The 25607-nt window shown below is 41.0% G+C and overlaps 1 protein-coding gene across 3 annotated transcripts in view; it reads left to right on the top strand.

The window, feature by feature from the left end:
* PIGN (phosphatidylinositol glycan anchor biosynthesis class N) overlaps positions 1-25607 on the top strand; it is a 291867-nt gene that overhangs the window by 165388 nt on the left and 100872 nt on the right. For all 3 annotated transcript variants that reach the window (XM_055368740.2, XM_055368735.2, XM_055368738.2), the window contains one exon: positions 4849-4961. In XM_055368740.2, coding sequence (XP_055224715.1) covers positions 4849-4960 — 112 coding nt within the window. In that variant the 3' untranslated portion in view covers position 4961. The remainder of the gene's footprint in view (positions 1-4848; positions 4962-25607) is intronic.

Raw genomic sequence — 25607 nt, 5'->3', positions numbered from 1 at the left:
AATACAGTTTCAGCTTGCAGTCATTTTTATAGTCCTGCACTACCATGCAATGGAGGATTGCCTAGAATTTCTAGACCAGCTTAGCAGAAAATTCTCTAGCAATTCAGGGCTTAACCTTATTGTCCAGTTCCTTTAATTATAGGTGTGGCTTGACAAAAATGGCTTTTACTAGTATTGTCTGTGAGGGTATAGTGAAAATTAATGCTTTCAGTTTGAATCCTTATCTGTTTATCAACTAAGGTTAAAACAAATCCAATCAGTGAAGCAAATATTCAAGCTTAATTATGACTTCCAAGTTACCTCTCCTTGACAGGCAGAATCATAAGATGGCCCCCAATATTTTTGCCCCATAGTGTAAAGACTGTATATGATCCCCCCACCTTGAGTGGGGTTAGTACCAGTGAATATTATAGGATGCTCTCTCCCTTAGGCTATGTTATCTAAGATGCCATCATAGCAGACTGGAGGGGGGATCTTCTGCTGCCTTTGAAGATGTGAACTGCTATGTTGTGGAAGGGCCACATGGCCAGGGCCTGACGGCAGCCTCAAGGACTAAGAGCTAATAGTTTAATAATAATAATAATAATAATAATAATAATAGCTACTACTACTAATAATGGCTAATAGCCAGCAAGAAAGTGGGACTCCATCCTGTAGCCACAGGAACTAAATCTGCCAACACCTCAAATGAACTTGGAAGAGAACTTAAAGCTCCAGATAAGAATGTAGCTCAGCCGAAACCCTGATTTCAGCTTTGTGAGACCCCAAATAGTCCCACTTGCCATGCCCAAACTTCTGACCTATAGAAACTGTGAGATAATAACCGGGTGTTGTTTTACATGGCTAAATCTGTGATCATGTGTTATGCTGCAATAGGAAAGGTATACACTTGACAACCAGAGCCAATAAAACGTTGACTTAGTTTTCTTCACAGAAATCCTGGTGGGGGCACCTGTCTCCAGAGAGGAGTAGCAGCATGTTTGCCAGCAGCCCCTGTGCAAAGTCAGGGTTTCTGAATCTCAAGGTTTCCTCTCCTATAATGCACCCCACTGCATGTGCAGCAACACTTGGCCCTTTTCATGTCACCCAGTGGGATTGCAGCTCAGAGAAATGATGCAATGATGTTTCTCTGGCTACTGCTATTGCTGTGAGTAATAAACTGTCTTTTGTCTCTGACCCAGAAAGCCTGTGTCTTCTGGCTGTATCTATAGAACTGTGACAAGATACCTTGTTGCCTTGCTAGCAGAATAAAATCTCAAGCCCTTTCACACACAGCTCCTGGCTTGACATACACAACGATTTGTGTATCTATCCATCTGTTAATGGGCATTTGGGTTGTTCTCTGTTTGGCGGTTTTTAATAAGTAAAGCTGCTTAAACATCCATGCATAAGTCTTTGTATGAACATGTATTTCCTTTTCTCTTGGGTAAATACCTAGGTGTGAAATGCCTGGATCGTTTAGTAGGTGTATGTTTATTTTTAAAAAGAAATTTCCAAACTATATTCCAAAGTGGTGGTACCATTTTTTATTCACCCCAAAAGAATATGAGAGTCCCAGTTCCTCCACATCCCTGTCAGCCCTTGATATGCTCAGTCTTTAAATTTTTTTTTTTTTTGAGACGGAGTCTCGCTCAGTCGCCCAGGCTAGTGTGCAATGGTGCGATCTCGGCTCACTGCAAGCTCCGCCTGCCAGGTTCACGCCATTCTCCTGCCTCAGTCTCCCGAGTAGCTGGGACTACAGGCGCCCGCTACCACGCCCGGCTAATTTGTTTTTTTTTTTTTTATATTTTTAGCAGAGACGGGGTTTCACCATGTTAGCCAGGATGGTCTGGGATCTCCTGACCTTGTGATCTGCCCACCTCGGCCTCCCAAAGTGCTGGGATTACAGGCATGAGCCACTGCGCCCGGCCAGTCTTTAAAAATTTTAACCATTCTAATGGGTAGGTAGGAGTATCTCATTGTAGTTTTAATTTGTATTTTCCTAATTACTAATTTGCTAATATGCGAATGTCTATATATCTTCTTTGGTGAAGAGTCTATTCAAATCTTTAGTCCATTAAAAAAAAAACTGTTTTAAAGTCTTTATCTGCTAATCCCATCATCTCTGTCATTTCAAGGTCTTTCTGTTGACTACTTTTCTCCTGGTTCCAGGTCGTATCTTGCTGCTTCTTCACATGTCTAGAGGTTATGTATTGTATGCTATAAATTATGAATGCTACAGAGTTGAATGTCTACATTTGTTATGTTCTGTACTAGAGTGTTGGATTTTGTTCTGCCCGGCAGTTCGTTTCCTTACAGATCATCTTGGTAGTTCCCAGGGTTGGTTTAAAGCCCTGTTAGGTGGATCTAGAGCAGCCTTTCTGGGGATTTCTCCACTCTGGCTGATCAGTACTTGAGCATCTCCAGACCCGTTCAGGCTCCGGTAGTTCAACTCTCAGCTCCCTAGTGTTCTTTGCTCAGTCGCATGGAGTCTTTCTTGTCCTACAAAGGAGTAGCTTGGTATTTAGCCACAGCCTCCAGGACACCCCTATGCAGATATCTGCAACTCCTCCTCTGCAAGCACTCTCCCAGTGGGACCATGCCCTGCACATTCTGACTGTCTCCATAATCCAGAGTTCCAATTTCTGTCTCCTCAGTTCAGCAGCAACGCTGTGCTATGCTGGGCTTCCTCCCTGTGCCACAGTCTGGAAAGTGCCTAAAGTCAGAAAGGGTTATGAAGGGACTCTCAGGGACCACAGTCTTGTGCCTCCTTTTACCCAATGTCTGAAAACTGTAATTTCATATATTTTGTCCAGTGTTATTTTTGCTTACTGCGGGAGGGCTAGGCCAGTATCAGTTAATCTGTTGTGGCCAGAAGAAGAATCCTAAGTGTGCTATATTGGGAAATTTCATTTAGACAGGTGGTCAGGGAAGGCTTCCCTGAGGAACAAATAATGATTGAAATGAAAAGCCATGGAGAAGTGGCTCACCTGGTCTCCTGAAGTGTCCACCTTTTGCGTCCCCACTAGTTCCTCTGAGATTTTTAGGTAAAAGGGTTATTAAGGTGGATTTAAAGAAGTTTTGTCTTATTTCTGGTTTTCAGCTAACTAGCAAAACTGAAATGTGTCTAGAGCTAGTCCCAGGTAATTTCTCCTAACTCTTCACAAGTTAATCACAGATTCACAAAGTGAACTTTTTAAAGCTATTTGTTTTGTTAGTCTAGGAAGTAAACATGCTAATGTGACTAACGAAATGTCTTGAAGAAACATTAAAGTTTGGAAATAATGTCCATCTCTGGCAAATAGTGGAACTTAGCCCTCCCAAAATACTACAGGTATCAGTTATGAAGGCTACAAGTTTGTATCAAAGAGGTGGAATGAAGGGATGTGGGAGACTGGGTTTAAATTTTTGCTTTGCTTTTTTTTGTTTGTTTGGAGTGCAGTGGTGCAATCATAGCTCACTGCAGCCTGAAACTCCTAGACTTGAGGGATCCTCCCATTTCAGCCTCCTGAGTGTCTGGGACTACAGGCATGTTCCACCACACCTGGCTAAGTTTTTTAGTTTTAAGTAGAGCCAGGGTCTCACTATGTTGGTTTCAAACTCCTGGCCTCAAATGATCCTCCAGCCCTGGCCTCTGAAAGTACTGAGATTACAGGTGTGAGCCACTGTGCCCAGCCTCCAATGCTTTTTCTAGCTGCCAACCTTGGGCAGGTCCTTTGACACCTCTGGGCTGTGTGTGTGAGTGTATGTGTGTGCGTGTGTTCTCTTCTGTAGATGAGGAAGTGAGGTTAGCTCCTTTCTGGCTTCAAGGCAGCAAGTAGAGGCCTTTTGTTACATGCATGTGGTTTCAGAATCAGACCTGTAAATGAACCTTGGGCTTGCCACCCACAGTCTGGGAGGCCTTGGAAAATGTACTGCTTCCTCTGGAGCCCCAGGTTTCTCTTTAAAACTGGAATAACTAATGTTAAGGTTATCATGAGGACAAACGATGTAACAAACCATGTGCTCAGCTCAGAGTCCAGCACAAGGTAAAGGTATGTAACAGGCCACCAAAAAAATGAACCTCCTAAAGTAATGGGTGGTAAGTTAGCACAGTATGCCTATCTGTACTGCATTTGATGCTTCTGCAAGTCCTGGCTGCTAAGCATGTGTTGCCCTAGTGAATGTAAATTTTAATAGGAAAAGAATAATTCCAAGCACTTAGAAAGTGAACGAGGCAATGATTTTTACATGTGTATGGATCAAACGGAATCGTTCCACTGAATGTGCATGAGCCCTCGCCTCAGGGCTGGTGAAGGCAGCCAACAGCTGTTTCTATTTAATTCTTCAACTGGATCTCGCCCATTCCCAGCCTCCCAGCTCTACCAGAGCAGCTGGAAGTCCTCACAGATTCTTTTGTGAAGCTTCCCTTCCCAGGGCAGGCCGGAGCCAGCCCTGCTTTCCCTGTATGTTTGCTGTGATTCCTCTAGTTTTGACTTGACCTCCTGTGCCTGTTAGTTCCCATGCAGTTCTGAATTGGTCTTTTGAGCTTTTAGCTATTGCCGAAGCCTCTGACTGTTCTTCTCTCAAGGTGGGAAGGAATGAATATGGGAATATGGGGAAACAGAATAAGCTTTTGTGGTGCACACTGTTCGTTGCCAACTCAAATTCATTGTCCCTGTCTCTTTTGCTAGTGGAACCTCAGTTTTGTTCAGGGTGGTAATATGCCCGATAAAATGTTGACTTCAACCCTCGCAGCTAGGGGTGGCCAAGTGGAGTAGTCTGGCCGATAAGATGTAAGAGGAAGTTGCCGAGTGGGGCTGTTGGGAAAGCTCTTTATAAAGGAGCTATCTCAAAGGCTCATGCTTTTTTTTTTCTCCACTTCACCAGGCACTTCACTGGGCCTGACTGCAGAAGCACTGCCTGGAGGTGTAGGAAACATCTCACAAAAATGGAGCTGAAGGCCATGGTCTCGGATGAAAGAGGACAGAGCTCAAAATAGGGTGAGTTACCCCTGGCACCATGGAGCTGCCAAACCAACCTTGGATGACCTAACTCTGGAATCCTTTTTGACATGAAAAGAATGGAACTCCTGTTTTAAGGTAATGTTTAGTTGTTTCTTCTGTTATTTGCAGTATAATGCAAACCTAAGTGATACTACTTTTTGTGTGAAAATAAGATAAGTATTTGTCTCTATCCATGGGAGAAGTAATAAACTCACCAGCGTAGAATGAATTTAAGCAAAGGTTAGATAGACATCACTCAGGGGTGTTTAAAGGGATTCTTGCATTAAGTGGAAAGTTGAACTTGGCAGAAAAGCAGAATGTTTATTAAAGAAAAACCATTTGGGATAAAAGTGGCTTATGGCACCTCAAAGTTAAATTTCAATTACTGTAAAATAAAATTTCTTTATTATTTTAGCACTTAAGGAAGCTACAATTCTATGTGTATAACATATTTCTGTTTCCTACATTTTTTTTCAAATCTATGAGGATTAAGAAAACATTTTTAAAATCTGCAGGATTTTAGGAAACATGGCAGAATTTTCATTCAGTGAATCAAGTTCACCTTAGTTAAAAAGTTGATTTTAAAAATCGTATCATTTATGACAGCCTGGGTGAAACTGGAGGACACTACGCTAAGTGAAAAAGCCAAGCACAGAAAGACAAATACTATATGATCTCACTCATATGTGGAATCTTAAATATGGAACTCACAGAAGCAGAGAGTAGAATGGTGGTTACCAAGGTTCAGGGTTGAGGAGAGGAGACTGGAAAGTTGGTAAAAGGATACAAAACTTCAGTTAGGAGGAATCTGTTCTGCAGATCTATTGTACAACATGGGATTATAGTTAATAACAATGTATTGTATACTTGAAAGTTGCTCAGAATAGATTTTAAATGTTCTCAGCACACACACAAAGAGATAAGTATGTGAGGTAATAGATATGTTAATTGGCTCGATTTAGTTATTTCACAATGTATACGTACAGCAAAACATCATGTTGTACACTATAAATATATACAATTTTTATTTGTCAATTAAGAAACTAATAATTTAAAAAGTCAAACTTTCTCAACTATAAAAAAGATTGTTTCATGTGTAGCCTTCTGGGACTCCTAATTAAGCATGGTAGCTTGAACACATGCTTATCTTGGTTCCTTCTTAAAACCTCATTAAAATTAAAGATATGAAAAATGGATAAGCCCAAGGAAATGAAGAGAATGTAAGAGATAAGAAGAGCAGACAAGAACTTTTAAGAAATTTACAGAAGATAGAGAATGGATGTGAAAATAGTAGAAAAATTAGTAGGGAAAAAAAGGTAAAAATGAGTGCCTACAACCTATAACCAACATCATATTTAATAGTGAAATATTGTAAACTTCCTGCCTGTGATTGGAAATAAGACAAGAATGCCTACTATTGATATCTCCACTTCTACTCAACATTGTACTGAATGTACAATAAAACATAAAATAACACCATTTTCAAAAGCAACTCAAAACATCAATGTCTAGGGATAAATCTAGTAAAAGATTTTAAAGACTGCCATACAAAAAAACTATATTGTGTCATTAAAATAAATTAAAGAATATCCTTTAAAAATGGAAGGATTTACTATGTTCATGGATTGGAAGAGCTAATATTATAAGAGACAATATTGTAAAATTGTAATTCTTTCCAAATTAATTTGTTGGTTCAATGGAATTCTAATCAAAATCCTGGTAGATCATTTTGTGGAAATTGATAAACTGATTCTAAACTTTATTTGAAAATGCAAAGACTCAACAATAGGGAAGACAGCCTAAAGAAGAACAAAGCTTGTAAACTTATTCTTAAACCACAATTATTGTGATGGTTTTGTTGTTATTGTTGTTGTTTTGAGATGCAGTCTTGCTCTGTCACCTAGGCTGGAGTGCAATGGCATGATCTCGGCTCACTGAAACCTCTGCCTCCTGGGTTCAAGTGATTTTCCTGCCTCAGCCTCCTGAGTAGCTGGGATTACAGGCATGTGCCACCATGCCCAGTTAATTTTTGTATTTTTAGTAGAGACAGAGTTTCACCATGCTGGCTAGGCTGGTCTCAAACTCCTGACCTCAAGCGATCTGCCTGCTTTGGCCTCCCAAAGTGCTGGGATTACAGGTATGAGCCACCATGCCCAGCCTGTGATGGCTTATCTTCTACCAACATCACAATTTGCTTGGAATTTAGTTTTTGATATGGTATGAGGTAGGGATCAAGATGCATATTTCTAGAAGATAACATAGGTACAAAATACACTAATTGTATAGGAAAATATTGATGTGTGTTCTTACATTAAAATAAAAAACTTCATTCATCAAAAGACCTATTAAGATAGTTAAAAGGTGAGCAGAAGAGTAAGATAAGATATTCACAATACATATAATGAGCAAAGGGCTTTTATCAAGAATATACAAATAATTCTGTCAAATCCATAAGAAAAAGACTACAATCGAATGAGAGACTCACTGATATTAAATAACTTTTTCAAATATACAACAACATAACAATAATTAAAAGCAGAGGCTCTAGAATAAGGTCATCTGAGTTCAAATTCTAGCTCTGCCTTTTACTAGCCTTGTTGTCTGCTATGAATTTCTTAACCTCTTTCTGTTCCTGTTTCCTACTAGTGATAGCACTTATATATTATGGTTATTGCAAGGCTAAAGTGAGCTAATACAAGCAAAGCTCTGAGAATAATGCCTAGCCCTTTGTTTTGACTACATACATTTTTATTTTTATTATTAAGAATTGGGAAAACAAATCTTTGTTTTCATCCAAAACTCATGCTTTTGACCATTACACTATATGGCCTTCAGGAAATTTTTGCTGTTCAGTTCTCAATTCACTAAAACCTTGAATAATTTGCTGTTCATCCTCAACTCTTATCAACCTTTATATAAGTTGTATTACAGGATCAGTGCTTTATTATGAATCCACTCACTCATTTTTAAAGAAGCCTTGCAGTAAGATAAAGATAATAATGCCAGCTGGGTGTGGTGGCTCATGTAGCACTTTGGGAGGCCAAGGCAGGTGGATCACGAGGCCAGGAGTTCAACACCAGCCTGGCCAAGATGGTGAAACCACGTCTTTACTAAAAATACAAAAATTAGCCAGGCTTGGTGGCGGGCACCTGTAATCCCAGCTACTCAGGAGGCTGAGGCAGAGAACTGCTTGAACCCGGGAGGTGGAGGTTGCAGTGAGCAGAGATCATGCCACTGGGCTCTAGCCTGGGTGACAGAGCAAGACTCCATCTCAAAAAAAAAATATATATATATATATATATGTATATAAAATAATGCTAATAATCTTTATTTACTACTTACTGCATACCAGATACTGGTCTACACAATTTACATGCCATTTCTCCTTTAACTGCCACATCAACTCTTTAAAGTAGGTATATTATTATCCCCATGTTAAATAAAAGGAAACTGAGGCACAGAAGATTTAAGAAACTTGACCAAAGTCATAGGGCTGCTAAGTGGTAGAGAGTAGATCAGTACTCAGCTCAGTTGCTCTCAGAATCTGCCATAACTTTTCTGTAGGAGTAGTCAGATAACAGTTCACTGATTTTTTTTTTAATATAAGAGTTTACATAGTGAAGCATAACATGGTTCTTTAGGATTCTCAGGGACACAGTGTAACTCAGCGAAATAATTGAAATTATTTATAATAGTAAACAATTCATATTATGTGTATATAAATTAACCTAAATAATATATTCCACATAGGCAGAAATACACTAAAATAATAACAGCAATTATTTCTGTTTAGTGGGATTAAAGGTAGTTTCATTTTCTTTTGTAAACTTTTTGTTTTTCAATTTTTCTACAATAATTTTATTAAAAGAATGTTACTGTTACAAGAAAAAAAATCAGAGAAAAATTGTATATTGCCACAATTTCCAAATGCGAATTGAAAACTGTACTTTAGGTACACAACAACAGACAGCTGTTTTCAGTCCTGCTCTTTGTGTCTCATCCAGTGGCTCATTGTACCTCAAAGACAAATTTTCGGGTGAAAATTCTGTTTCTGGATGTCAGGGTCATCTCCATATTTAACCTCAGGCTCATGTTAGGATTGACTTCATAGACTGGGTCCTCAATATTCTGGAATGTGAAGTAGCGAAGCCACTTCTTATTGCCCTTCCAGAGAGCCAAAGGCCAACAGGGAAAGAGCCATGCAAGGAAAAGGGAAAGCACTTTAGTTGGGTGGCAAGCAAGAATGTCATAGAGATAGGTACTTGGAAATCAATGTCATCGTTCGGTCTGCGGGCAAGAGACTTCCTCCACGAGTTTCAGATTTATAAATGATGACTAGAGACCTTGGGGAGTAGGGATGGGTAATCAGTTCCTTGCAAGAAGGTGAGCTCTAGAGAAATGTTCTGAGATGGAAGACGGATGCTGGGCACTTGGTTTCTGAGGTAAGCAGAGGAGTTTGAATATACTCAAAGGAAGCACGATTATCCCAGGGTGCTCCATAAGGACCTGGAAGTATTTGGTAAGGTCCTATCCCAAAGAAACTAATTCTAAGTCAGAGTCTGACAAGGAATGGGGAAAGAGACAATCTTGGCTGCAACATTTCAAGCTAACGCAGCCATAACTGGTATGGATGCCAGTTGAAGGTGCCATAAAGAAGAAAGTTGCAATAAGGTCATGATGTGAGCTGTGGTTATGGAGAGAGCAGGGAATCTTGGTTCCCTGAGATTTTTCCCTTCCCCTGCCAGTGTGATTTGGAAGATGCTGGCAGTGAGATGATCTTGCAAAAAAACCCTCAAAACTAACAAACAAAAAATCCCAAACTGAGGTCATATCCATCCACGCACCAGCTCAACCTTCTCCATCCTAGGACCTGATACTCCCACCATCCAAAGCAAAGCTCACCATTCTTCCTTCACTCCTTCCTGTCTAGGCTCTGGTTGTTTTTGAGACTTGGCTTATCTTTCTTAGAGTCTTAGGCTTATCATTCTTAGAGTCTGTCTAGATGTTTGTTTTAACCACATTTTTTATTTCTTTGGAAGAACCATGGCTTCAAAAAAGTACAGGGAGAGAGGTGGGGCAGAGTTGAAAAATGTGACAGGAAAACAGTGAGAATTTGGCAAAAGCCAGGACTTGGTGAGAGACAGGTGAGTCTAAACGACCTAGAGGTTTCTCTGTGAGAAGCTGGACCCTTGCACCAGGACCCTGGATCAAGTACCAGGGCCCTTGGTAGCTCCCTCCTGTCATAAATGGCTTTGTTCTGAGCACATTCTGACCTTAGGAGCATACAGAGTTCATCCATAGTTACAAGAAAGGAGAGCCAGTCTATGGACACAAATGCCAGTAGATGACCACAGGGATTTTAGCTTTCTGTAGAGAAAAGCTCAGCACCAGATGGATGAACTCGTCTATGAAAAACTGAAAATGTCTCAGTATTTATAGGTGGTAATATTTTAGGAGGTAAATGGCAAAACTAAAATTTATACAGCTTGAGGACATTCATTTCCAAAAGGCATAATGTAAAGGACACAAGTTGCCTGGTGCGGGGCCTCAGTGTCCTGCCACGTTGTCTTATTTGCATTGATTGAGCAAACTGTTCACAAAGCATCCTGTAAGATCTGCTTCAGCTAAAACTAACTGAGAAACAATGGTCTTTTTGATAATTGTGCAAGATGGGAGGGACACGGATGCTATAGGAATGAGCTTCCTTAGTAATTGGCCACAAGATATTAATTTGTGATTCAATAATTACAATAGCCATATGGATGAGCCTGGTTTCTTCTCTGTGTCAATAATGTGTTACCCACTCTCTTTCAGCCGTCCACTGCCGTGGCCAAACCTTAGACTTTGTTATAACCGTTAACTCTGCAATTTCCACAATCTCAAGTAGAAGTGAACTCATTGTTCACCTTCCAGCACGCTCTTCCTGGAAACCTAGTAATCTCGCAACTTATCACATCTCTTGGTCTTATTGCCTTTTTACTGTCCCTTATCACTTCATGTTTTCACACACCCCATTATCCAGCTTAGAGTCCATGACCCAGAATTACAAGCACTCTCATCTCCTTTGCCTCTGTCTCCAACCTGCCTAGAAAAACTTCAACTTTGGCTAGCCACTTCTTTGCCTATTCACTCCTACAGCCCACAGCTGATCATGGTTGAAGAACAACACCCAGCCATGCTGGTTGGCCTCACTCTAAATTCATAACTGACAGCTTCATGTGGGCCCCGAGAGCTGCATGGAAATCCTGCTACATTTCGCTAGTTAATTCACTAGCTCTCCTAGACACCTGTTCTCACTTTCCTCAAGCCTGCCACACCTCCTTCTCTACAATCTCAGGTGAAGACATTATTTAACTTTCTTCTGCTCTCATTCCCAAATCTACCACCTACTCACCTCCATCTGGCGTCCCTCCTGTTGTTGGGGATGAATCTTAAATGTTCCTATCTCAGGTCAACCCTTCCACTTGTCCGATAGGTTCTGTCTGCTCTCACTTAATTGGGAGTAAATATCTAGCCATTCTACCCTCTGTACCCCTTTCTATAGGATCATTCCCTTCAGCAGACAAATATATTACTTTCCCCATCTTCTAATAAACAAACCTTTAACTCCACATTTCTGTCTGGCAATCACGTCATTACTTTGTCATCCATTTCAACAAAACCCCATGAAAAAACGTGCTATACATTTGGCCCTCCATACCCGAGGGTTCTGTATTTGCAGATTCAACCAACTGAGAACCAAAAATATTTGAAAAGCAGAGAAAACAAAACAAAACAAAAAAACAAAAACCAGGTTGGGTGCAGTGGCTCACACCTGTAATCCCAACATTTTGGGAGGCCAAGATGGGAGGATTGCTTGAGTGCAGGAGTTTGAGGCTGCAGTAAGCTATGATTGTACCACCGCATTCCAGCCTGGGTGACAGAGCAAGACCCTGAGTCTAAAATTTTTTTAATACAACAATAAAAAACAGCATGAATAAAAAAATATAGTATGGCAAGTATTTACTAGCACTCAGCTTGTATGAGGTATTACAAATAATCTAGAGATGATTTAAAGTATATCAGCAGTATATGTAGGTTGTTTGTAGATACTACACCATTTTATGTCAGCAACTTGAGTATCCACAGATTTTGGCATCTGAAGAGGGTTCTAGAACCAATCCCCCATGGACATTGAGGGATATCTCTGCTTCTCTCCAATCTCTCTCCTCCTACAATTTCTATACGAAGTCACTCTGATTAGGCTTTTGTTCTTAATACTCCACCTTTACTACTTTTCTGAAGGTCTCTAATAATCTCCACATAGCCAAATCCAAAGGTCTTCATCTTCCTGACCCATCAACAGAGGCGAAGGAGTTGAGAGGGCTTTTAATTCTGGATGATGAACTCTAAGCTGGATAGTGGGGAATGTGAAGACACGAAGTAGGCAAAGGACAATGAAAAGGCAATAAGACCAACAGATCTGATGAGTCGCAGGATCTTAAAACACATCATCACTCTCTTTTTCAAACACACTCTCTTCTTATCGTCCGGGACACCACAATCTCTTGTTTTCTTTCTTCCTCACTACAAAGGTGGATTTATCTTGAAGCTAAAGAAGCGTAAGTGTCAGGGCCCCTCACTGTTATGGGCCCTTTCTAAGGCCCATCTAGGAATATGCTTACATGCTCATATCTTTTTGGAATATTTGCAAAGTAAGATATTTTAACGTAATTGGTCAAACTTCCCCTCATATGCAGATGATCTGGAAGCTCCACTCTGACCCTTCTGATCTCTCATTACTGTTTTGTGCAACCTGCTCCAGACATACACAGAGCTGCTAGTGCTGAACAATGCCCACCTCTGCAGAAACTCTTGAGCAATCACTGAAAAGTACAGGCATGCTAAAACCTAGATCCCTTGCCTTGAGTCAGTGCAGTTCTGAAGTGTAACCTACACGGCTGAGTTTCCCTGTGGATCGGAAAGAAACTGCCCTCTGGGATTTTGCCTGAGATCATGCTCTTGCTGGGTGTCCTCTCCTGCCTATTCTGCTTCCTGCAGCACATTCCTGGTCTCCTGAGGTGCTACATGGTCACGTTCACAGTGATCCTTGTCTCTGGGTCTATTTTGGGGATGTCAACCTAAGGCCACATTGATCATCAACATCCTCTAACATCAAACAGAGACACAGCCAGACAGTAAGTGCACCCAACCTTGCCAAAAATGTCAAACCAGAATCTTATCAAGCTTCTAAATGCAATGACCAATTTAGAGGAAATTCAGCAGTCAGAGAACACAAAAAATACATGACGCATAGGGATTTGGTTAGAAAAATACAGACTGTGGGAAACTCTACAGAGAAAACAATCTGATTCCTTAAACAAATTAATTACAAAAAAGAGATAAGAAATCTATGGATTTTTAAAAAACTGGAGACATATCAATTAATCACAACTTTAAATTCTGATTCAAACAAACCATAAAAATAAATGTATGGCATCTCGTGAGATCCTTAGAGATTTGGATACAATATCTGAGAATATTCAGACATTATTAATCATGTTTGCTGAAGTATGTTTAGGGCATTGTTATTTTCAAAGAATTCTTATATTTTAGAAATACATATGGAAATATTGATAGACAAAATACTGTAATATGTAGAAATTGCTGTAAAGCTGCAGAGGAAAGGAGAAAGCGGGTGGAGTACAGTGGAAACAAGACTGGCCATGAATCCATCATTGTTGAAACTGGGTGTAGGGGTTCCTGGGAATATACTATACTATTCTGTCTACTTTTATATAATTTGAAAGTTTCCATATTAGAAACTTAAAAACTTGCCCTTGTGTGAGATGGTATTGGAATATTAGAATGACTGTAAGTATTTTGGAGATTGAATTAAGTTGAATTGGAGATATGTTTAGTTTGGGTTTAGTGGGATGTATTTATGTGGTTTGCAGTTTCTCCTGTGGGTGGCTGAGTTTTTTCTATCCCTCTGGAGTAGGAGTGCTTGGAGGAGTTCTCCTACTGCCCAGGGTACTGGCTTAACTGGAATTGAGGCAAAGGTGGGAGGGCAGAAATGAAAACCTGCTATCAATGTGGCATATAGTACGCAGCACTGGAAGTGTGTGAGAGTGAAAGGGAAACAAGGTTTGAAAAGTAGTTGTAGACAATTCTTCTCAGCATCAGATATGTAAAATTATAAGCTCTTTTTGTAAAATTCAATTATTTGATGCTTCATCCGAATGGAAGTTCTCTCTTATCAGGAGTACAAAGGAATACAATTAAATATGTACTATATACTTCTGTCTAATTTTAAAAATTGTGGTGAAACACACAGAACATAAAATTTATCATCTTAACCATTTTTAGGTGTTTTTTTCAGTGGTATTAAATATATTCAGGAGCCAGGTGCAGTGGCTCATTCCTGTAATCCCAGTACTTTGGGAGGCTGAGGTGGCAGAATCACTTGAGTCCAGGTGTTCAAGAGCAGCCTGGGGAACATAGTGAGACCCTCATCTCTACAAAAAGAATTTAAAAAATCTTTTAAAAAAGAATTAAAGACCGGGCATGGTGGCTCACACCTGTAATCCTAGCACTTTGGGAGGTCGAGGTAGGCAGATCGCCTGAGGTCAGGAGTTTGAGACCATCCTGGCCAATGTGGTGAAACCCCATCTCTACTAAAAATGCAAAAAATTAGCTGAGCGTGTTGGCGGGCGCCTGTAATCCCAGCTACTTGGGAGGGTGAGGTAGGAGAATTGCTTGAACCCAGGAGACGGAGGTTGCAGTGAGCCGAGATGGTGCCACTGCACTCCATCCTGGACGACAGATTGAGACTCCATCTCAAAAAAATAGATAAATAAAATAAAGAATTAAAAATAAATAAGTAAATTCATAGTGTTGTGCAACCATCACCACCATAACTCCTTCATCTTAACTCCATAACTCTTTCGTCTTGTGAAATGGAAACTCCATACCTATTAAACAATAACTCTCAATTCTCCCCTCCCCCAAACCTCTGGCAACCACCATTCTACTTTTTGTCTCTATGATTTTAATGACTCTAAGTACCTCATATAAGTGGAATCATTCAGTATTTGTCTTTCTGGGACTGGCGTATTTCACTTAGCATAATGTCCCCAAGTTTTATCCACATAGCACATGTCAGAATTTCCTTTCTATTAAAGGCTGAATAATATTCCGTTGTATGCATACATCACATATTGCTTATCTTGCTTCCACATTTTAGCTATTGTAAATAACATGGGTGTGAAATATCTCCTTGAGATCCTGCTTTCAATTCCTTGGGGTATATACCCTGAAGTGGAATTGCTGGATCATATGGTAATTCTATTTTTAATTTTTTGAGGAACTGCCATACTATTTTTCACATTGGCTATTCCATTTTACATTTTCACCAATAACACATAAGAGTTTCAATTTCTTACATCCTTGCCAACACTTGTTATTTTCTGATTTTTTAAAAAAATAATAGCCACCCCAATGGGGGTGAATGATATCTCATTGTGGTTTTGATTTGCATTTCCGTAATGATTAGTAATGTTGAGCATCTTCTCATGTGCATACTGGTTATTTGTATATCTTCTTTGGAGACATGTCTTGATATGGTTATGGTTTGGCTGTGTCCCCACCCAAATCTCAACTTGAATTGTATCTCCCAGAATTCCCCCATGTTGTGGGAGGGACCCAGGGGGAGGTAGTTGAATCATGGGGGCTGGTCTTTTCTGTGCTGTTCTCATGATAGTGAATAAGTGTCATGAGATCTGATGGGTTTATTAGGGGTTTCTGCTTTTGTGTCTTCCTCATTTTCTCTTGCTGCCACCATGTAAGAAGTGCCTTTTGCCTCCCAGCCCAGCCATGTGGAACTGTAATTCCAGTTAAACCTCTTTTTCTTCCCAGTTTTGGGTATGTCTTTATCAGCAGCGTTAAAATGAACTAATACATTAGATTGGTACCAGTAGAGTGGGGAGTTACTGAAAAGATACCTGAAATTGTGGAAGCAACTTTGGAACTGGGTAACAGGCAGAGGTTGAAACAGTTTGGAGGGCTCAGAAGAAGTCAGGAAAATGTGGAAAAGTGTGGAACCTCCTAGAGACTTGTTGAACAGCTTTGATCAAAATGCTGATAGTGATATGTACAATAAAATCCAGGCTGAAGTGGTCTCAGATGGAGATGAGGAACTTTTTGGGAATTGGAGCAAAGGTGACTCTTGTTATGCTTTAGCAAAGAGACTGGTGGTATTTTGCCTCTGCCCTAGAGATTTGTGGAACTTTGAACTTGAGAGAGATGATTTAGGGTATCTGATGGAAGAAATTTATAAGCAGCAAAGCATTCAAGAGGTGACTTGTGTGCTGTTAAAGGCATTCTGTTTTATAAGGGAAGACGAGCATAAAAGTTTGGGAAATTTGCAGCCTGACTATGCAATATAAAAGAAAAACCCATTTTCTGGGGAGAAACACAAGCCAGCTGCAAAAATTTGCATAAGTAGCAAGGAGCCTAATGTTAATCCCCAAGACCATGGGGAAAATGTCTCCAGGCCATGTCAGAAAACTTCATGGCAGCCCCTCCCATCACAGGACTGGAGGCCCAGGAGGAAAAAGTGGTTTTGTGGGCCAGGCCCTGGGTCCTTGTGCTGTGTGCAGCCTACGGACTTGGTGCCCTGTGTCCCAGCCACTCCAGCCATGGCTGAAAGAGGCCAATGTACAGCGCGGGCTGTGTGGCTTCAGAGGGTGGAAGCCCCAAGCCTTGGCAGCTTCCATGTGGTGTTGAGCCTGCAGGTACACAGAAGTCAGGAAGTGAGGTTTGGGAACCTCTGCCTAGATTTCAGAAGACGTGTGGAAATGCCTGGATGTCCAGGCAAAAGTTTGCTGCAAGAGTGGAGGCCTCATGGAGAACCTCTGCTAGGGCAGTGTGGAAGGGAAATGTGGGGTCGAAGCCCCCACACAGAATCCCTACTGGGACTACCTCTTTGCAGATGTGACTAAGGATATTGAGATGAGGGGATGATCCTGGATCATCATGGTTTTGAAATGTGAGAACATGAGATTTGGAGGGGCCAGGGTGGAATGATGTGGTTTAGCTGTGTCCCCACCCAAATCTCAACTTGAATTGTATCTCCCAGAATTCCCCCATATTGTGGTAAGGACCCAGGCGGGTAATTGAATCATGGGGGCCAGTCTTTCGCACGCTGTTCTCATGATGGTGAATAAGTCTCACAAGACCTGATGGGTTTATTGGGGTTTCTGCTTTTGCTTCTTTCTCATTTTCTTTTGCTGTCACCATGTAAGAAGTGCCTTTTGCCTCCTGTCATGATTCTGCAGCCTCCCCAGCCATGTGGAACTGTGAGTCCAATTAAACCTCTTTTTTTTCTTCCCAGTTTTGGGTATGTCTTTATCAGCAGCATGAAAAGGGACTAATACATGTCTATTTAAGTCCTTTGCTTACTTTTGAATCAGGTTGTTTTAATTAAGGATTGCTTAAAGTCTATCAGGACTATAGACACCAAGGAAGTTTGTGTGTGAAGACACTGATTTTATGCATTTTATGCTTACAAGCTAAGAATAATTTAAAAACTGTGCTCAATCATGCCAGAAGGAAAAGTGATTATTTTTCTACTTTCCTTATAGAAAATAACAGTAAAAAACAACTGAAATATAAAGAGTTATTTTAAAAGTATGCAGCTCAAATATGTAAAGATACAAATGTAGGAGTGTATCAGGCAGTTAAATAATTAAAAATATTATGGAATTTATGAATGTTACCTTAAATAGCTATTTTTAAAGAGGGGAGGAGTTTTGCAGATGTGATTAAAATAAGGATCTTGACATGAGAATATTGTCCTGGATTATCCAGGTGGGACCTAAAGGACCTTCACATTATTTATTATATTTGTCAGCTTTTAAAAACTGCGATTTGATGTGATTTTTCCCATTCTAAATGTATATTCATATTTGTATTTAATTTTAATTTTATATACTTTTTCTTTAAGATGGATGCCAAAATTGTATAAGCTTCAGGATCTTCTGCCCACTGATCATTCCTGCTTAGTTTCCTTCCTCGATTCTTCCTTTTCTCTCTCATTTCCAAACTTTGGGGTGCCCCAGGATTCAGTTCTCAGACTTGTCACCATCTAGATTCACTCCATAGGTACAGGTAGTCAGGGTTTAATCAGGGAAGCAGAATCATGATGAGTATTACTGAATGGGGCTTGTTATTGGAGTAAGACCTCATACAATTGTGGAAGAAGCTAGGCAAGGAGGAGTCTGAAAGGGGGAGTTGAAGAGATGAGAGGAAAGTCACTACCAGCCCTCCTGAAGCACTGGGGTGGGCGGATGAGTTTGTGCTTCCAAAGGCACACCCAGCTGCAAAAGTGGGACTGAGAAGGAGAGACATAGATGTCCGGGAAGGCTGTTGCCGCCAAGCTGGCTGGTGGGCCTGGGGCTTCTGTTGTCGCAGGAGAAGCTGGATGCAGTGTGGGGAAGACCGAGAGGCTGGAGTCCCCCACCCCTCTCTGTCTGTCTCCCTGAGTATCTAATCAGACACCCCTGGAAGAACAATGGCGGCTGCTTCACTTCTACCTTCCAGTCTCATGCGAAGTTCTTTCTTGGTCAATGCTAATGTATAACCGTACAAGGAAAGAAATTCTGGACATGTAATTACAGTTTAGCCAACTTAACACAGTTTCAGGCTGCCACACTGTGTAGCCTCACTTTGTCTCATGGCTTTACATTCTACCTGTATACCAATGATTCACAACTGTATAGGCCCTGTCTGACCTTCTCTGAAATCCAGACTTAAGTCTAACTCCCTACTAAAGCACGATTTGTATATTTTATAGGGTTTTCACATTTAACATCTCCAAAACTGAGTTCATCCTCTTATCTGAACCTATTTTTCCAGAATCTTCCTCTGAGAAATAGTGCAAAGACCAAAAGCTTTGGGGTCACCTTATTTCTTTCTCTCCCACTCAAAAAGTAATCTAAAAATCCTACAGGTTATTCCTTTAAAAAAATTCATTTTCTATAATGAATCCCTTCTATAATAAGCTGAAAAAATGCTCTCCAAAAGACTTTCATATCCTAATCTCTGGAATCTGTAAACGTTATTTTATATAGCTACTTAAAAGGGAGGGGGGGACATCTTTGCAGATGTGATTAAGGATATTGAGATGAGGGGATGATCCTGGATTATTCAGGCGGGACCTAAATACAATGACATGTATCCTTATAAAAAGGAGGTGGAGGGAGTCTTGATAGATACAGAGGAGAAGGGGATGATGGAGCAGAGAGAGAGGAAGAGAGAGGCAAGAGAGAGAAAAGAGATGAGAAGATGCTGGCCTTGAAGACTGGAGTGATGCAACCACAAGCCAACATCCAGCAGAGGCTGCAGGAGCCAAAGAACAGATTCCCCACTAAGCTTCTGAAGGGCATGCACCTTGCTGACACCTAAATATTGGCTCAACAATACTGATTTGGGACTTCTGCCCTCCAGAACTGTGAGAGAATAAATGTCTTTTGCTTTATATCACCAAATTTGCAGTACTTTGTTATAAGAAATGAATATACCTTTTTACCATTTTCTGTCTGATAACCCTGTTTCAGAGTACCCTCATCTCTTGTGTGGAGTATCACCTAGCCTCCGGTCTAATGGGTCTCTCTGTGTCTGCCCTTGTTCCACCCCCTATAGTCTAGTACAACACAGCAGTCAGAGTGAATATTTGAAAATAGAAGTCAGATCATGTCACTCCTTATTCAAAAACCATCAGTTATCTCCTGTCTCATGTAGAGTAAAACCTCAATTTCTCAAATAGTAATAGTCTACACAGGCCTATGGGATTGGCTTGCTTCTGACTGTCTCACTTTATCTCTGATGCTTCATATTAGTAGCATCAGCTTCCTTGGTGCTCCTTAAGTATGCTACACGTGTTCCTGCCTCAGAACTTTGGCACTTGCTTCTTCATCTGTATAGAGTGCACTCCCTGTCTGATATGGTTTAGATGTTTGTCCCCTCCAAATCTCATGTTGAAATGTGATGCCCAGTGTTGGAGATGGGGTCTGGTCGGGGGTTATGGGGGAGAATCCCTCATGAGTGGCTTAGCACCATCCCCTTGGTGATGAGTGAATTCTTGCTCAGTTAGTTCGTGCAAGATCTGATTGGTTAAAAGAGTCTGGGACCTCCCCCTTCTCTCTCTTGCTCCTGCTCTAGCCACATGTTGTTCTTGGTTCCACTTTGTCTTCCACCATGATTGTAAGCTTCCTGAAGCTCTCACCAGAAGCCTAGCAGATGTTGATACCATGCTTGTACAGCCTGCAAAACCGTGAGCCAGTTAAACCTCTTTTCTTTTTAAATTATCTGGTCTCAGATATTCCTTTATAGTAACACAAGGATGCACTAATACAGAAAATTGATACTGAAGCATGGGACATTGATATAAAGATACCTGAAAGTGTGGTAGTGGCTTTGGAGCTGGGTATCAGGCAGAGGGTAGAAGAGTTTGGGGGGCTCAAAAGAAGACAGGAAGACAAAGGAAGGTTTGGAACTTCTTAGAGACTGGTTAGGTGGTTGTGACCAAAATGCTGATAGAGATATGGACAGTGAAGTCCTGACTGATGAAGTCTCAGATGGAAATGAGGAAGTTATTGCGAACTGGAGCAAAGGTCACCCATTTTATGTTTTAGCAAAGAACTTAGCTGCATTGTGTCCATGTCTTAGGGCTCTGGAAGTTTGAACTTAACAGTGATGACTTAGGGTATCTGGTGGAAGAAATTTCTAAATAGTAAAGCATTCAAGATGTGGCCTGGCTCCTTCCAATAGCCAGGATCAGATATAGGAGCAAAAGAATGATTTAAAGTTGGAACCTATATTTAAAATGGAAGCAGAGTGTAAAAATTTGGAAAAGTCACAACCTGGCCGTGTGATAGAGGAAAAAAGAGCATTTTCAGGAGAGGAATTCAAGTGGGCTGTGGAGCAACCACTTGCTAGATTAGCATGACTAAAAGGAAGCCAAGTGCTAATATCCAAGACAATGGGAAAAGTCCTGGAAGGCATTTCAGAGATTTCTGAAGCAGCCCCTTCCATCATGGACCCAGAGGCCTAGAAGAAAAGAATGGTTTCAGGGGTCAAGCCCTGGGCTCTGCTTCCCTGTGCAGCCTCAGGACACTGCTCCCTGCATTCCAACTGCTCCAACTCCAGCTGCAGCTGCAGCTCAAAGGAGTCCAGGTAAAGCTTGAGCCACAGCTCTTGAGGGTGCAAGCCACAAGCCTTGGCAGTTTCCACATGGTGTTAAGTGTGAAGGAGGCTTGGAGGATTCCAGCTGGATTTCAGAGGATGGGTGGAAAAGCCTGGGTGCCCAGGCAGAAGCCTGCTGCAGAGGTGGAGCCCCCACCAGAGAAACTCTACTAGGGTGGTGCAAAGGAGAAACGTGGGGTTGGAGACTTCATGCAGAGTGCCTACCAAGGGACTGCCTAGTGGAGTGGTGGGAAGGAGGCCACCACCCTCCAGACCTGAGAATGGTTGATTCATTGGCAGCTTGCATCCTCTGTCTGGAAAAGCCACAAGCACTCAATTCCAACCCATGAGAACAGCCACATGGGCTGCACCCTGCAAAGCCACAGAGACAGAGCTGTCCAAAGCTTTGAGAGCCCACCCCTTTCACAATTGTGCCCAGGATGTGGGATATAGAGTCAAAGATTATTTTAGAATTTTAAGATTAAATGACTGCCCAACTGGGTTTCAGACTTGTTTGAGGCCTATTGCCCCTTTCTGTGGCTGATTTCTCCCTTTTGGGATGGGACTGTATCCTCAATGCCTATACTACCATTGTATCTTGAAAGTAAATAATTTGCTTTTGATATCACAGCCTCATAGGTGGAAGGAACCCATCTCTAGATAAGACTTTGGACTTTGGGACTTTTGAGTTAAGGTGAGGACAAGTTAAGACTCTGGGGGACTATTGCAAAGGCACGATTGTATTTTGAAATGTGAGAAGGACATGAAATTGGGAGGGCCAAGGGTGGAATGATATGGTTTGGATGTATGTCCCCTCAAAATCTCTTATTGAAATGTGATTCCCAATGTTGAAGGTGGATCCTAGTGGGAGGTGATTGGATCATGGGGACAGATCCCTCATGAACAATGTATTAGTCCATTTTCATGCTGCTGATAAAGGCATACATAAGACTGGGCAATTTACAATAGAAAGAGGTTTAATGAACTTACAGTTCCACATGCTGGAGAGGCCTCACAATCTTGGTGGAAAGCAAGGAGGAGCAAGTCACATTTTACATGGATGGCAGTAGGCAAAGAGAGAGAGCTTGTGCAGTGGTACTCCTCTTTTTAAAACCATCAGATCTTGAGAGATTTATTCACTATCATGAGAACAGCATGGGAAAGGCCTGCCCCCATGATTCAGTTACCTCCCAGCAGGTCTTTCCCACAACATGTGGGAATTCAAGATGAGATTTGGGTGGGGACACAGCCAAACCATATCAAATGGCTTAGCACCATCCATTTGGTGAGGAGTGAGTTCTCACTGAGTTCACATAATATCTGGTTGTTTAAGTCTGAAACCTCTTCCTTCTCTCTCTTGCCCCTGCTCTCACCATGTGATATGCCTGCTCCTGTTTCACCTTCTGCCATGATCGTAAGCTTCCTGAGGACTGAACTAGAAGCTGACCAGATGTTGGTGCCATGCTTATATAGCCTGCAAAACCATGAACCAATTAAACCCCTTTTCTTTATAAATTACCCAGTCTCAGGTATTCCTTTATAGTAATGCAGAAATGGCCTAACACATTGTCCCTTCCATGGCCATGTGGTTTACCTCTTTACCTGATAGATAAGACCTTTTTCTGACCATCCTTTTCAAAATAACAACCCCCCAACCTCACTCCCCTGCATTTCTGTCCTTTTCCCTTCTTCTTCCTTCATATACATATATATATTCTTGCTTGGTTGTTTGTCCTCTCCCTTTAGAATATAAGCTCTGTGAGGGCAGGATATTTCTTCGTTTTTTTTCACTCTTGAATCCTATGCCTAGAAAGGGCTATGACACATAATGGATGCTGAATAATATTTGTTGAATGAATAAATTATCTAAGAATGCCAGGCTAGTTTTATATTACAAATATTTTGCTCCATTAAAAGGTCATGTGTTGAGTTGCAATAGGCAGCAGAAAATATCAGCCAACTCATTTCATGATTTTATTAATATTCCTTGGAGACAGGATGCTTGCACTTTTCAAAATGTCACTCTGGTCAGCAACTGAACCCTATGCTGCTATTCTGTTGTAAAGTATATAATGGGACTGTCATGCATTCCAGAAATGGAGATAAGATCATGTTTTTCCCAGCCCTCTGCTTTAAGCTGGAAGGAAAGGATCAAGTGGGAATATGGTATTACTTTAAAGGGCTTTTTCAATCTAACAGTCTTTGATCCCATCTGTGGGTTGAATAAGCAACATACCATTTCATTCATCCCTCTCAGCTCTGAGGTCCCTCTCTTCTAATTCTTCCTCTCCCTAGTCACTTCCTGTCACAGCAATGGTTTCAAAATTAAACTCCAATTCTAAAACAAATGAAGCAAAGGCAGGAAGGGGGAAATGAATCACAAGCATATGGGAACAGTTTTGTTTGAAAGCATGATCAGCATTCTTTGCAAACAAGCTGTGGCCATATGTGGTAGGGTGGGTATAGAAGGAGTTTTTAAAATATGAGTGATAAACTGTGATAAATCAGAAAACGGTTATAAAGAGAAAGCTCACTAATGATTGGTTTGATGGTGAGATAAACTCTCCCTCTAAGGAGACAGGTATTTTTGCATCTTTTTTTTTTTTAATTAAATGATTCCTAATAGGTAGCCTGAGGTGAAAGAAACATCTTGCCTGAATTAGGCAAAGAATCTGTGGACAATTTGTTGGGACTTGTTTCTTGGCTAAAACCTGGGTCACTTGAATTCAAATGTATTGATATATCAAAGAAAGTTAATTGTAGAGTCAGATTTATTGCATCGGGGTTCTCATGCCTACGGGAAGAGAGGAAGAGATGTAAGAGATGTGTGCGTGTGCGTTTCCTTCATCGATTGATTCATTCAATAAATATTTATTTAGTTCTGAACAAATGTCAGGTACAATGTCAAACTCTGAGTGTTAAATGGTGAGCAAAACTCAGGGGTTTAGGTGGTAAGCAAAATTGTGATGGTTGCTGCCTTCATGGAGCACAAACAAATGAAAAATAGCAACTGTAGTTTCTGCGAGCGAAGAGAGCAGTAGGTGATTCTGTGAGAGACTGTGATGGGACATGGGACACCTGACCTAGTCTGGGGAGTCAATAAAGGCTTCCCTAAGGCAATGCTTGACCTGCAGGTGGGAGATGAGTCATTTAAATGGTAGGAGGGGGTGCATAGTTGGTGTTCAGGGCAGATGGGCTATTTGTGCAGTGACCCAGGGGCTGGTGGGCTTGCAGGTTCAGGAACTGAAAGAAGGGCAATGGAGAGCAATGCATCTGGAGTACAGAGCATGAAGGCTGGTGTCAAGAGATGGGAAAAAAGAATAGAAAGAGCTGTGTTTTATTCACGAGGAGAAACCCTCAGAAAGTGGAACAGGGCACCTGATCAAGAGCATGCTTTCTCCTATACCCTCTCCATTCTGAGTCACGGAGAACATGCTGTAAGGAGGCAGAAGTGATAAAAACTGGTGACATTAAATCAGTCTTTCATCTGGCGAATGTGAAGAGTGCCTAATATGTAGCAGGCATTGTTCTAGGTCCTAGGATGTAAGAGATGAACCAGAAATGTCCTGATTTCTCCTCATAAGTCTAACAGTCTAAGTAGGATGTGACAATTCATAATCATAGTCATATGAATAAACAATGCATTGCAAATGACGCAGTGCTACAAAAGAACAGTGTAGGATGCTCTGAGATCCTAACAGGGGTCCTAACTTTGGGTGTGTTTGGCAGGAGGCTCAAGGATGGTTCCCACTGAAGACTAGGTTGACTAAGAGTTATTGGTATAATTATTAGAAAGTTACTGGGAACTTCAATTATCCCTCCTATTTCTACTCCCAATCTTTATTTCATTAGGTGACCTTGACCTTCATGCTTTCTCCCTCTTATTAAATAAAAACTATGCGAGGCCATTGTTTTGGACTAAACTCCTGCACTAGGTTCCAACAGACCAGACTAAAAATCAAGATGGAATCACCCATGCTCACCAAACCCACCCTGAGTTGTTATCTGGCCTTCCAAGAAATCAGAAGAGAGAGATAGCCCAATTTCCCAAAGAGACGAGTTTCAATCTTCAATCAGCATGAAAATGATATTCCCTCTGTTTTAATCCTTACAACAGACTGACCCAAAGTAACCTGCTGTTAACCCCTCAGATTGTTCTGTCTCCCTGTCCCTGCCTTGCAAGGAAATTAACTTTGAAATGACCAATTCATTTTCGTTCTTTGTTTCTCCTTTCTTCATCCCCTTTTATGTATATAAAGCCAACCTCCCCTGTTCAGTTCACTGGAACACTTATTTTATTTTATGGAATGAAGTGTTGCCCTGTTCTAGAATCACAATAAAGCCAATTGAGATATTTAAGCTAAATTTGTTGTAATTGTGTTTTTTGACACTCTGTATGTAAATGGCAGCAATTGAATA

Source organism: Gorilla gorilla, chromosome 17 (genome assembly GCF_029281585.2).
Source record: "Gorilla gorilla gorilla isolate KB3781 chromosome 17, NHGRI_mGorGor1-v2.1_pri, whole genome shotgun sequence".
NCBI lineage: Eukaryota > Metazoa > Chordata > Mammalia > Primates > Hominidae > Gorilla > Gorilla gorilla.
The sequence above is the reverse complement of the archived record's forward strand: the minus strand, read 5'-3'. Positions and strand labels throughout refer to the sequence as shown.